Genomic DNA, 14,016 nt, shown 5'->3' on the forward strand with positions numbered 1-14,016 from the left:
GGAAGAAAAGCACATCTAACCTGAAATGGGAATCGAGGGAATAACACAGCTTGGAAAGGAAGGCAGGCCCAAGCTCAACACGAATCCCGTTTTTCTTGTCCCTACTTGCTGACAGCATCCATCCTTGCTAACCAGAGGCAGAGGACACTTTCCTCTTTCCATGAAATGGTCCCAGGGCTTCTCATTTGAGGCTTCATTGTATATATATATATATTTTTTTTTTTTTTTGGAAATATATAGGTATATATACAACTGTTTTTCTTTTTCCAAAAGATTTTTTAAATAACAGGAATACAAAATATGTGGTATATTTTGAATGGTTTACATTCACTAGGTTAATATCTTAAAGAGCTCTGGTAGTGTAGTGGTTATGAGTCGGGCTGCTAACCTCAAGGTCAGCAGTTTGAAACTACCAGACATTCCTCAGGAGAAAGATGAGGCTTTCTGCTCCTGTAAACATTTATAACCTAAGAAACCCTATGCAGGGTCCCTGTGAGTTGAAACCAACTCCTTAGCACACTGCCACCTCTATCAGATTAATGTTTTAGTATAAACAGTGCAATATAATGTAGTTATGTTATTTAAAACACATATACAAACTTTAAAAAAATTTTTTTATAATACCCTGCAGTAGCATGGTTCAGTAATAACTCATGAATTTAAAGTTGGTTCAAGTGGCTTCTTTCAGTCATATAGCTCATTTAGAGGAAATGCCAAGAGCACTAAATCCGAGGTCATTATAAATGTGGGACCTTTGAATTGTCTTAGGATCTCCACAGATACCCAGATCCATGCATATACTCTCCCCATGTTGTTATTGTTGCTGTTAAGTGCCGTGGAGTTGGTTCTGACCCATGGTTCTGAGGAGCGACTGGTGAGTTTGAACTGCTGACCTTGCCTGGTTCAAATAGACTTTGCGGTCGAGTGCTTTTCTGACATTGCCATGAATCCCACCTCAAACGTAAATGTTCCTTTCTGTCACTTAACCATTATTACTATAGGATCAAAGTCACATAGAAAGCTGTTTTAAAATTCTGGTTTAGCGAACCTTATTTTCCTTATTTCTGGATTGAGTACAAACCACCATCACACCTGAACGCTTTTTCCTTTTGTTGGCTAAGCATCATCTTACTTTCTTCACTAGCTGTTCCCTTGCATCTGGAGGTCATCTCATTCATCCCTAAGGCGATTCTTGTGGAGAACTTCAGTTCACTAGAAGAAGACCCTGTTGTTGTTGTTGTTGTTGTTGTTAAGTACCGTGGAGTCGGTTCCGACTCATAGCGACCCTGCACAGGGTTTCCGAGGCTGTAAATCTATACGGGAGCAGAACGCCTCATCTTTCTCCCGCGGAACAGCTGGTAGTTTCAAGAAGACACTAATGCACACAAATTGCCTACTTGTCAGAGAGAAGTTGGTGTTCAGGTGAAGGAGATGGTAAAGTTTTAGTGGATGTTAACTTGTGTAGTTTGGTGATTCGGAGACAGCCACAGGAAAGCTATTTCTGTTCTCAATGGGGATGTAGTAGCAGGAAGACAACTAGGCCTCTATTGATCCAAAAGGACTGCGGGTGCAGACCCACACCCAGCCTAAGTATAAATAACCATGCATTATTGATTTTTGGTATCAGGGCCATAGTCTTGGGGGACGTTAATGTCAATTGGCCTAACACAATCCACAAAGACAACAGTCTACATCCTACTTTGGTGAATGTTGTTATTGCTAAGTGCTGTTAAGTCGATTCTGACTTGTAACAACCCTGTACAAGGTTTCAAGGAGCAGCTGGCAGGTTTGAACTGTCAGTCTTGTGACTTGCAGTCCAGTGCTTCTCCTACAGCACCATACCAGGAGTCCGCTCTGGTGAACAGAGACTGTGAGATATTAGAAGTCTGTGATGCAACAATGGGCCTCTTCCCATTCAAACAAAGAAGAGTAAAGACAGTTAAAGACTCATAGAAGCAATTAGTCCAAAGGAACCCCAGCCTTCATGGTTCTGAGACCAGAAGAACTAGATGGTGCCTGGTTACCACCCCCAACTGCTCCGAAAGGGATCACAGATAGGGTGGGAGAAAAATGTGGAACAACAGTCTAAATCATAAAAAGACCAGGCTTATTGGTCTGATAAAGACTGAAGGAACCCCCAAGATGATGGTCTTTAGTTACCCTCCAAACCTGGAACTTAACTCACCCCCACGGCTCAACTTTCAGCTAAACATCCGAGAAGCTGGGTCCTATGAAGGAAAACGTGTCATCAGGATTGGACAAAGACTCATTAACAACCTGTGATATGCAGATGATATAAACTTGCTTGCTGAAAGTGAAGAGGACTTAAAATATTTACTGATGAAGATCAAAGACCACAGCCTTCAGTATGGATTGCATCTGAATGTAAAGAAAACAAAAATCCTCACCACTGGACCAATAAACAACATTCTTATCAATGGAGAAAAGATGGACGTTGTCAAGGACGTCATTCTTCTTGGATCAACTATCAACACTCATGGAAGCAGCAGTCAAGAAATCAAACGACGTATTGCATCAGGCAAATCTACTGCACAAGACCTTTTTAAAGTGTTGAAGAGCAAAGATGTCAGCTTGAGCACTAAGGTGTGCCTAACCCAAACCATGGTATTTTCAAAAACCTCATATGCATGCGAAAACTGGACAGTGAATAAGGAAGACCGTAGAAGAATTGATGCTTTTGAGTTATGGTGTTGGAGGAGAATATTGAAAGTACCATGGGCTGCCAAAAGAACAAACAGATCCGTGTTGGAAGAAGTGCAGCCAGAGTGCTCCTAGGAGGCCAAGATGGCCAAACTTCGTCTCTCATACTTTGGACATATTGTCAGGAGGGACCAGTCGCTGAAGAAGGATATTATGTTTGGTAAGGTGGAGGGTCAGAGAAAAAGAGGAAGACCCCCAGCAAGATGGATTGGCAAAGTGACAGCATCAATGGGCCCAAGCGTGGCAACAATTGTGAGGTTGGCCCAGGACCGGGCAGTGTTTTGTTTTGTTGTATATAGGGTTGCTATGAGTCAGTATCCACTCGATGGCACCTAACAACAACAACAACAACAAAGTGAACAATGACCCCCACCCCCACCCCCAGGGAGATGCACATACCTTAGAACAATCAACCATCTGAGACCAACAGGGCAGCATCTGCCCAGGGAGAAAGCTCAGAAATCAGGAAAGGATAGGAGAAACCCTATGGACGAATAGAAACAGTAAACACGGAAGAAATGAGGAAAGGGCTGTTGCATCGTAGGGGCTGCAATCAGTGTCATGAAACACAATGTATATGTACTGTTGGATGGAAAACCAACTGCTCTGTAAACCTTCACCCAAATCACAATAAAAAAAAAAAAGAAAGAAACAGTAAATATTAGCTATTATTCCTTCTGTTCATGCTAAGGTGCTGCCGGGCTTTGAGCACAGTTAGTCCCCAGGTGTCTTTAAGTCAAATTTGTAGGTAAGCTGGAACAGGTGTATATAGCTTTTATTTTAGTGTAAGAAAATGCTCAAAGCCTTTTCAATGATTTAAAAGCTACACGTACAGCAAGTGAAAGGGATTGTGATGAAGAGTCTGTTGCGAGTAGGTGTTCCTGGTATGATGCTGTGGAATCAACACTGGACTCTAACCATGGGAGTCCTGGTGTGGCGCTGTGGGTTAATGTACCAGACTGTAAAGTCTTTTGAATCGCAAGGTCAGTGGTTTGAGCTCACCAGTTGCTCCTTGGAAACCCTATACAGGGTCACTATGGGTCAGACTCGACTCGACGTTACTTAACAACAACAACAACAACACCATCATGAGAGGAGAGTGGTGGCTCCAAACGATAAGCACTGGATTGTGAACCACAAGGTCTGCAGTTCGAGCCCACCAGCTGCTCTGTGGGAGAAAGATGAGGCTTTCTATTCCCATGAAGATTTAAAGCCTCAGAAATCCAATACAGGGTGGCTATGAATTGGAACTGACTCGATGGGACTGACCACCAACAATAACAACATGATGATTGTGAGCACTCATTATTGTCCAGGACTTTAGTCTGCTGGGCATTTCTCTGCTCTGTTGACTTTTCTTTTTACTTTGCAGTCAGTTCATTTTCATCCACCTGCTAGTGTTCAGTTTTAATTAGGTATCTACTATGTGCCAGACATGTGGTTTCCAGCGCAGTTCTTCATTGCAATGAGCTGACTTTTGTTGTCTTTAATCTACTACTAAAGAGCCATGGTGACACTGCAGGATAAGCACAGGACTGCTAACCACAAGGTTGGCAGCTCAAACCCACCAGCCACTTCTTGGGAGGCTTTCTGCTCTCATAAAGATTTACAGCCTCGGCAGCTCTCTGCAGGGTCACAGTGAGTAGGAAGTCAATGACAGTAATCTGTTACTAGCTGGAAAGCTACGTTTCCAAATTCATCAAGAGTCAGGTGCTAAAAGTAAATATGGAATGATTATGCAAATTATGGCATGCCCATAGGGCAGAATACCAAGTTGTTGACAATTATGGTAATTGTTGTTGTTGCTAAGTGCCGTAGAGACAATTCCAACCCACAGTGACCCTGTATAGGGTTTCCAAGGAGAAACTGGTGAGCTTGAAACACTGACCTTGTAGTTCAAAGGACTTTGCAGTCTGGTACATTAACCCACAGTGCCACACCAGGACTCCCATGATGGTGTGGCAGACCATAAAAGACTATAAAAATAACCTCTGAACAGGTGAGAAAAGAGATCTAACAAGATAAATGAATTGTCTGAGATCGCACTTCAAGTTGAGGGCAGAACTTGGACTACACTTCCTGATTCCAAGTCTAAAGTTCCAAGGATTTAAACGTGGTGGGTCTCACAATATGCCACATTCTCACCTACACACCCCTCTACCACACTGCCAATGAACAGAGGCCAGAATCACATTTCTTAGGAACATTAACACTTTCAAGAGCCAGGAACATCAGACACAAATTCTTGTTATAGTGCCTTGGGCACATCCTCCTTTCAAATTGCATGTAGCCAACGTGAAGGTGAGAGTCATTATGGAGTCCTGAAGTGGCGCTGTGGGTTAATGCACTGGACTGCAATGTCACTTTGAACAGCAAGGTTGGCAGTTCAAGCTCACCAGTTGCTCCTTGGAAACCCTATACAGGGTTGCTATGGGTCAGAACCGACTCAACACAACAACAACAACAACAATGTGAAGACAGGAATCATTATAGTGAGTCTATGTCATTTTTTCCCCCCATTCCTTGATTCCTTGTCTGTGCTCAAGAAAGTCTTTGGAATAGCTGTTCCATTTTTGCCATGAACTTTTTGAAGCCTCCTCATATATTCCATCACTATTGCATGTACGGAGTACTGGTGTGGCACTGTGGGTTAATGCGCTGGACTGCAAATCAGCTTTAACCACAAGGTTGGAGGTCCAAGCACAGACACATATCCCAGGCCACAGCCTGTTTCCAGTTTAAACTCTGGTTTTAAGGGGCAGTTTCTTCACAAAATTCCTGCCTAACAATGGAAGATTCCTTTCACACAAATGCCATTGTGTAGAGGAGTCAGATTTAGACGCAATTAATGAACACATCTTGTGAGTAATGCTGGTGCCCTGCTCTGCAATTACTGTTCAATGGATCTTAACCTATTGGTTTATTTCTCATAATTTAGATCTAGCTTCTGGCCTGAAGTCACTATTCTCCTAAAGAATGCCTGAATTTATAGATACGCATTAGCCCAGAATTTGTTTTTGCAGCTTTGGTTTTATGTTTGTACAAAACATAAGCTATTTGTTCATTTCTTATTGGTGAGGTGGGGGGGAAGTGTCAACATTCTGAGCTGGAGTTCAGTCCTTATGGGGGTGGAGGAAAAGTAGCCAACTGCATGTTTCAACCCCAAGCATAAGAGATCCACTGAGGTGAGAAAGTGGACTCAGCACTAGCAGGAGTCATGAAGAAAGCCTCGGAAACTAAGGCAGACCATTGGCTGCAGCTAACTGGTCCCAGAGCAGCACTGACCCCAGCGACCAGCAGAGACAAGTGCAAACACTCTCTGGAAGAAAGCATCTCTAATTTAGGTCCATAGAATCCTAAAGATTATTGTCTACAAAGTCTGAACTCACAGCCCAAAATGATGAAACACCAATGGAAACCCGTCCCTGTGAGTGGGAGAGGACAGAACAATAAACAATACTGTCCCTGCTTGGCCTTTGTGCAGAACCACCATCTCCTCCAAGGTTTGTCCCTGCCTCCTCCCTGCCCTCCAGCCTCCACATGCCACCATTGTCTTTCTAGGAATTCCCTTCTATTAAGTAAAGTCCAAATTCCTCCTTAACATGGCACAAAATACCATTCACAACCAAATTCCCATGTGCCTTTCCAGACTCATTTCCTCCTAGTTTACAGTTATCATCCAGCCAAACAGCCTCTATCCTACGCCGTGCAACAGAACAGCTCTGAATCGGCCATTTATTTTCTTGCCTCCTTGCCTCTGCACATGCTGTTCCCTCTACCTGGAATGACTTTCTTCACCTTCTTCAAAGGGTAAACACCTAATCTTTCTTCAGCGTAATGGCACCTCTCCTGTGAAGTTCCTTCTTTTGAATTTTCTTTATAATGTACCAGATGGCCACAGAAGGCAGAAACTGTAGGTCAGTAAATTTTTTAGCACTTAACTCCCTGAAGTTACTCAGGACATATTGACTGAGGCAATCGAGTAAAGAATAAATAAAGAGCTTTAGAATCTGCCATGCCTAGTTCAACCCGGTTTCTGTCACTTCTTAGCTTTATGATCTAGGGAAGCTATTAAATGTTGTAGAACCAAGGGTTACAAAATGAAATTATGAATCCTACCACTTAAAACAGAGTCCCTTAGCCTTCCTAGTCCCATGCAGACATCATTCATCAATCACTGCACTCTTCCTGCCCTGATATGTGCTCATTGTGGGGCTCAAGGCAGTCCTTGCCAAATGCCGAGCTGGCAACCTCTGTTTCCCACCTCAGTCACAGAGTAAACAAGCCATTGCAGATAAAGCACACTGTATTGCATTTGACTTGCAGACTCTCAGTGAGTGGAACCTATTAATATTTTATTTCCTCAGGCATAAGGCGGTTAGATGCACCACTGCTTTACTATGCGTTGGTGCACGGTGGAGGTGGAGAAACATTACTAAATTGAATATACTCATCATTTATAAAATGCACTCTGATATCAAATAGATTAAAATGTGGAAAAGGTGAGTCTTAGAACTGAGACAATCCAGTGAGATAGAGAATAAACTTTCAGAAGATAAGCGGGGAGTTCTTAAAGGCTTTCTGACCTGGGTATGTCTGTCTATGGCCATTGGAATGTGGGACAGATGGCAAGAGGAGGCAGTCACAGCCAGAGTTCAAGTCACAGTCCATCTGACTGAACACTGATAGACCTCAGAAGAGAAGGTGTCTGCTGCTCCCAGCCTAACTTCCAGATTAGGATGGTCCTATCACAGCCTCTGGCAGCGTACTGGTTACGAATCGGGCTGCAAACCTTAAGGTCAGCGGTTCGAAACTACCAGCTGCTCGGCGGGAGAAAGATGAGGCTTTCTACTCCCGTAAAGATTTACACCCTTGGAAACCCTGTACAGGGTCGCTATGGGACGGAACCGACTCGATGGCACTTAACAACAACAACAACCACAGCCTAGTGCTTTATAAGCCTCCTCTTGATGCTAACAGCTGAATGGTTTGGGAAGCAATTATATACACAGTTACACCACTTTTTGGGGGTAGCAAATTTCCAGAGCTCTTCTGTAAAGGCATGATGCTGATGCAGAGCTTCAGAACCTGGGCCAAGGCTCCATCACTTCCCAGCTATTCAGCCTTGGGTGAGCTTGTCAAACATCTAGGACGGTTTCCTTGTTTGGAGAAGGGAAGTAACAGTGTCTGTATTGTGGGGCTGCTGTGAGCATTCCTTAAAGCAGGTGAAGTGCTTGCTATTGTTACTACTTTGCTTATGAAGAAACAAACGTTCTTACATTCAATTGTTGCAGCTGAAGAACCACTACTGGATGTGTAAGACTCCAAGCTTACTTCACTGCAGGATGAAAGCAGCAAGCTCTGACAATCTCAGAAGGTGGATTTTTGTTTGTTTGTTTTGTCCAGAATCCAAGTTCTATTCAAAACCAAAGATACTCAGAGAATTGGGCAGAAGTTACTTACAGGTGGGACAGGGAGGTTACGTCTGCAAAGATGCCCTCTCGGAGGGTGGAGACGTCATTGCCATGGAGGGACCTGAGAAGAGAAGAGGCAGAGATGCAAGAACTGATGGGAGGACAGGCCAGCTCTCAGACAGACGGGGACTGGTGAGGTCTCTCCTTCAGATCTCTCACCTCCCAGCCAAGTCAGTGTTCTAGGCAAAGGGCCCAAGACCAGAGTCCTGCCTCACAGAAGGGATAATAACCCAATGACCCAGAGACACCGCCCTGTCCCTCAGCACTCTGCTTTTGCTATCATAAATAACTCTAGCATTTCCTTTATATAAAATGAAGTGTGTGCACTGTGTTCTTCCCTCAGTGCTCAGGGGAAGGAGGCTTCTTCTTAGTAAGGTGGTTAGTACAGCCAGCCAAAGGTTGAGCTGGAATAGGTCACCTTGTCCTAGTTGGGGCTGACAAAGGATTCATGCATGAATCCAGGAGAGGCATCAGAGAGGGTGGTGATCCCAAGGCAAAACTCTCCTAGTGGAAATTCTTAGAAAACATTAACAAATCTTTTGCCAACAAAATTCTCAGTCTGAACCAGAGCCTCATATACACATGAGGAGCAACCTTATTTTGGAACACCCTTCTCCCCTGCCACCTCTCCCCGCAAACACACACTCAGCAGATGCAACCTGGGAGAGACAGTAACCCCCATTTACTAAGTGTTTTCCCATTCATTCCATGGTTTCTTAAGGGACTTTAATGAAAATACTGGCCTCGCACCACAGGGCACAGCTCCGGCCCTGATAGGGCCCCAGGAATGGGAACATTTCTCTCCTTCAGACAGAAAGATGTTCCTGAGGAGTGATGCTGGAGGAGACTTACAGCAGGCGCAGGGAGCGGAGCCCCTGGAAGGCCAGCGGAGGGATGCACTGGAGGGCATTGTAGCTGAGGATCCTGCAGGAGGGAAGGAAGAGACCAGGGTCACTGGCCCAGGGTCACTGCTGGCAGGCAATGCAGCACAGCTAACCCCTCCACAGCCTTTCCTTACACTCCGAGGAGAGGCAGAGCTGTGTGGTGCAGGCTGGGACCTACTTCCTGCATTCTAGTCTCAACTCTGTACTTAATAAGAAGCCAGTGATCCTGAGCAGATCTCCTAATCTCTTTAAGCCCCAGTCAGTTCCCTCAACTGTAAGTAGTGACAGCAATAATGCCACTTTTATAGAATTCTTTTGTGGCTTGAATGAGACAGTCCAGCTGCTAGCACAGTACCTGGCCCTAACACAGCCTCATCGAGGAGACTGTTTTTACTGCGCTTGAGAGCGCTCCCCTAATGGAGGTGGCAGGATTCCCTGTGAAGTCAACACAGGGGTCAGTCCATCACTTCCAAACAACTGGTGAGGTGGGCACATATAACAATTTACCCTTCATGGGGCTGTGATGGTGAGGGAGCCGCTATTACTATTCCATTCCTATAGTCGAGGAGCTGGAGGCTCTGAGAGGTAAAAGGACTTCACCAGGGTCACAGTTGTTAAGCGGTTAAGGTGGGATCCTAAGTTTGTTTTTTCAGTTTCCAGAGTCTACAGGCTAAACTACTCTGCATAAATGCCTCCAAATAGATGGCTGCATGGAGGCAGGCAGATGGGTGACAAGGAAATAATGCTTGTAAGAGCCCCAACCTGGAAACAATCCAAATGTCCGTCAGCACATGAATGGATAAAAAAGATGTGGTAAAGTCATGTCATAAAATACAACACTGTAATTGTCAAATGCCGTCAAGTCAGTTTCGACTCATCGTTACCTGTACAAGGTTACTGAGGAGTGTGACTGGTGAGTGTGCACAGTGGCCTTGTGGTTAGCAGTCCAGTGCGTTCTCTACAGTGCAACACCAGGACTCCAATACTACACTACTCATTTATAAAAAAGAATAAAGTGCTGATACATGAGCCAACATGGATGAACCTCAAAATAATTACGCTCCATGAAGGAAGCCAGGGATGAGTAACCATGTTGCCAGGTTGCCATGGAGACTTTGAAAGAGGAACCAGTTGATTAGTAGATCCCTGGTGCAGGACCAGTAGAGTGAGAAGAGCAGAAGGGAGCATTCCATGGCCTCAGACCCACACTCTGCTCCTGGGGGGCTCACTGTGGCTTGGATCCTTCCTTTCTGAGGTATGGACTCTACTGCTTGACTGCATCGGAACTTTGGAAAAGTTCTTAACTTCTTAGCACATGATGTGTGAAATGGGGGATGGGATGAGATATTCTCTTAAGCATCAGGCAAATATAAGGGATGTGGTAATATTTTCTGATTGCTTGTTTAGTATAAAATTAAAGCAAGCATTAAACTATCTTAGACTATGGGCACAAAACTGTTCAGAGAATCATTACTCACAAAAGTCCAAACTAGAGACAACTCCAATATCCACCAATAGTAGAAGAGCTAAGGAAAGTATAGCATGTTCCGTTCTACATAGGAATGAAAACTAACAGACCATAGCTTCACACAATAACACAACGGGTCTCACAAATGTAATATTAAATAAAAGAAGACACACATAAAAGAATATATGACATGACTCAACTAATGCAAGATTCAAAACCAGACAAAATTAAACTATATTATTTAGAAATGTGTTTGTTAATGGTCACATTACAGGGAAAAAATCACAGAAATGATCATCATAAAAGCCAAAATAAGGACTTCCTGTGGGAAGAGGCAGATCAGAAAGGGACAGGAGGAGACATGTGGCTGCTAACAGCATGCTTTCTTTATTATTTTTTTAAAATTTATTTATGGCCTAGGAGCCAAGTATGATTATTTGTCCAACTTTGCATTTATATATTATTTGTAATTTTTCTGTATTATATTGCATTTCCCAATTTAAAATGCTTTTAAAAACTCTTTGCGAACTGCAGGTGTGGCATTCCCTGAGGGGCCGCAATGAGCAGCTGCTGGCTGGGGCTTAGAGAAAGTATGAGGCACCATCCATCTGCAGAGGCCCCGGCCACCTTGTCCCTCCCTCTCCCCTTGCTGGGACTCACAGAGTGGTCAGCTGGCTCATGTTGGTGAAGGAGGAATTGCTTAAGGAGCTGATCTTGTTGTTACTCAAGTCCCTAGAGAAGACAAGAAAGGCATTATCCTTTAGAAAGAGAACTCATCAACCATGTAAGAAGCACAGTCATGATTTGTTCAATGTAAAACTGATGATCTGCTCTACAAACCTTCACTCAATTCACAATAAAAAAAAAGTTAAAAAAAACCAACCTTCCACAAAAAAGAAAAACTGGGAGGAAGTGGGAAGAGTGCTGTTATAGTGTAAAGATTGCAATTCAAGTCACAAAACAAAATGTGTATGCATTGTTGAATGGAAAACCAATTTGCTCTGTAAACTTTCACCCAAATCAAAATATATAGTTAAAAAAACAACAAATTTCTAGAATAAAAAAAAAAAGAACTCAACCCTGACCCACTTTCATGGGTTGCATCTTCCTCTTCTCAACTTTATCATTCCCCACCCATCCACCCAAGTGGGCCAGAGGTTCCAACGGCCATCCTGGGGGCCAAGGCAGGATGAAAAGGAATTTGGTTCATGGTTACAGGTCTCACTCTGCTCCTGATCTCCAGCTGGATCCCGAGGAGTTCATGTTCCCATTTCTGCACCAACTACTAGCCCAGTGTGACTTTACACCATGGAAATCAACAGGGGCACCGGCTACCTCTCAGCTGCCAGACCTAGTGGGCTCCTCTCTGGCTAGCTCTCTATGGAATTATTAGTCCTCCATTCAATCCTATGCGGGAGATAGTAGCCCCATTTACAAGTGAAGACACAGAGTCAGAGTGATTAAATACCTCAGTGAGGACCACACAGCTGGACTCAAATCCCAGGCCATCTTTCCAAACCCCAGATCACCTTGATGAGTTCCCACCATACAGCATTTGGCATGGTTGACCACCCTTCCTGCTCCCCCAAACGCTTTCCTCAAGCCTTCCCCCTTCTCCTACGGCTTTGGCTGTGCCTCTCCAGTCTCTGGGTGAGTGATTCTTTCTAACTCAGTCCTTAGGCATGGGGATCATGCCCTTCCCCTGCTCTTTCTCTCTCTAATCTCTAATCCACTCTGGGTGCTCCTAGCTGCCCATACCACCATGGCCTGGGCACCCTCCTCTGCCCTCTCAGGAACACCTCCTCCTTGTCACATCTGGGGCGGCTCAAACTCAAGTGTCAATCAGCTGCTTCCCCATTCCTGCTCCCTGTGCAGGTTCCCTCTTACAGCTACCAACTCAGGCAACCAGAAACACAGCCCTGCCTACACTTCCTCTACCTCTATCTACACTGACTACACTCAAGCTTTAGGCCCCTGAGCCTCACATCTGTCCCCACCTCATAAGTCCCTGCTGCTGTCAACCCACCATTTCTCTTCTGGCTTCTACCTCAGACATCTCTCTAGATGCGGCTATGCCCCATTTCAAGCCATCTTCCTCATGGGTGGAAACCAATCCTTCTATGACACAAATCCAGCCAGTTCACTTCCCGATCAGGCCCAATGTCTGGCCATCTGGTCTGTCCCTGGCATCTCACTCCTATTGCATCTCCCAGGCCTTTAAGGCTTTGGTTTTACTGAAAATCCTAAGATCTTGTGTCATCCAACTCATAGTGACCCTGTAAGGGGTTTCCACTGCCCCACCCTAGTCTGCATCTCCCTCTGTTGGTGCATTTAGGCTCCCACTCCGCTCGCCTGTATCTCCTCTCCGAGACCACGATGCTCTTGGGAAGGCTCACGACTTAGGGGTGTCTTATCTACTTACTTAACACAGCTCTTGGTTCAACAGATGTTTATAAAATGAGTATCTTTTGTCTTCATTTTCTCTTAGTAAACTTTCCTCTAACTAATCACATTCAAAATCTTTCCATTGTTCTTAGAGAAACATTTAAGGACTGCATTTAGTGCTCAGTGCACTTTGTGGCCCTCCTTTTTGATGAAGACGAGATAGTATTTCAGCCCCCAAAAGGCAGTTTGCATAGTAAGTACTGGCCCAACATTAGTTCTCTTTCTTCTTCAAATGTATCCTAGCTGTAAGTGCTTTTTCTTATTGTTGTTAAGTGTCATGGAGACAGTTCCAACTGATCGTGGCCCTGTATAGGGTTTCCAATGAGCAGCTGGTGACTTTGAGCCACCAACCTTGCAGTTCAAACCAACCTTGAAGTCGAGTGTTTACCCTATGGCACCACACCAGGGGCATAAGTTCAGTTGCTTCAAATTAGACCAAAGAACATTCGAGGGAAGCTTATAGTATTAAGTCCCTCTCTTTGGTGCCTGGTTATCAGCCACTATGAAATCACTCTACCCACTACTGGAATATCCAAAACAAACTCACTAGGTCATTAGCAAAGATATTCACTGCAGCTTCAACATCCTCTAAGTCAGTGCTACTCAAAGTAGCCAGTCCTCGAATTGAACGTTACTGGTTCTCAACAAGATAAGGAACTTGGTGCCAGAACACAATCAGTATGTCACTAAGCACACAGGCTAATTCAGCTAACATTTTTTTTTTATACTAAGACTTTCTCTATGAAGGAAGTAGTATATTGATTTGTATTCTTGTGCAAGTTTCTTATCTAATTTTGGACCAATAACAAACCATTCGTGGACTTACATTATTCCACAGACCACACTTTAGGTAGTGTTCCAATCAACATTAGATGGAATGTTCTCTGAACTTCTTTTTGATAGAACCTGGTCAATCAGTAAAAACAATTGAGGTAACGAATTAGGCTGAAGACCAAGAGAAAATAAACTAGTTCTTAAGGCTTGTTTTTTGCCTTCTCATGGGGTACAAAGGAAGGGTCAAATG

The 14,016-nt window shown here is 44.1% G+C and overlaps 1 protein-coding gene across 1 annotated transcript in view; it reads right to left on the reverse strand.

Moving 5' to 3' along the window:
* Window positions 1–14,016, reverse strand: part of SLIT1 (slit homolog 1 (Drosophila)) — a 220,951-nt gene that overhangs the window by 19,090 nt on the left and 187,845 nt on the right. Inside the window, exons 23-25 of the mRNA XM_006831197.1 lie at window positions 11,208–11,279; window positions 9,048–9,119; window positions 8,185–8,256 (exon numbers count right to left, since the gene is read on the reverse strand). Of these exons, the coding sequence (XP_006831260.1) occupies window positions 8,185–8,256; window positions 9,048–9,119; window positions 11,208–11,279 (216 nt within the window). The remainder of the gene's footprint in view (window positions 1–8,184; window positions 8,257–9,047; window positions 9,120–11,207; window positions 11,280–14,016) is intronic.

This window comes from Chrysochloris asiatica, unplaced genomic scaffold (assembly GCF_000296735.1).
Source record: "Chrysochloris asiatica unplaced genomic scaffold, ChrAsi1.0 scaffold00003, whole genome shotgun sequence".
NCBI lineage: Eukaryota > Metazoa > Chordata > Mammalia > Afrosoricida > Chrysochloridae > Chrysochloris > Chrysochloris asiatica.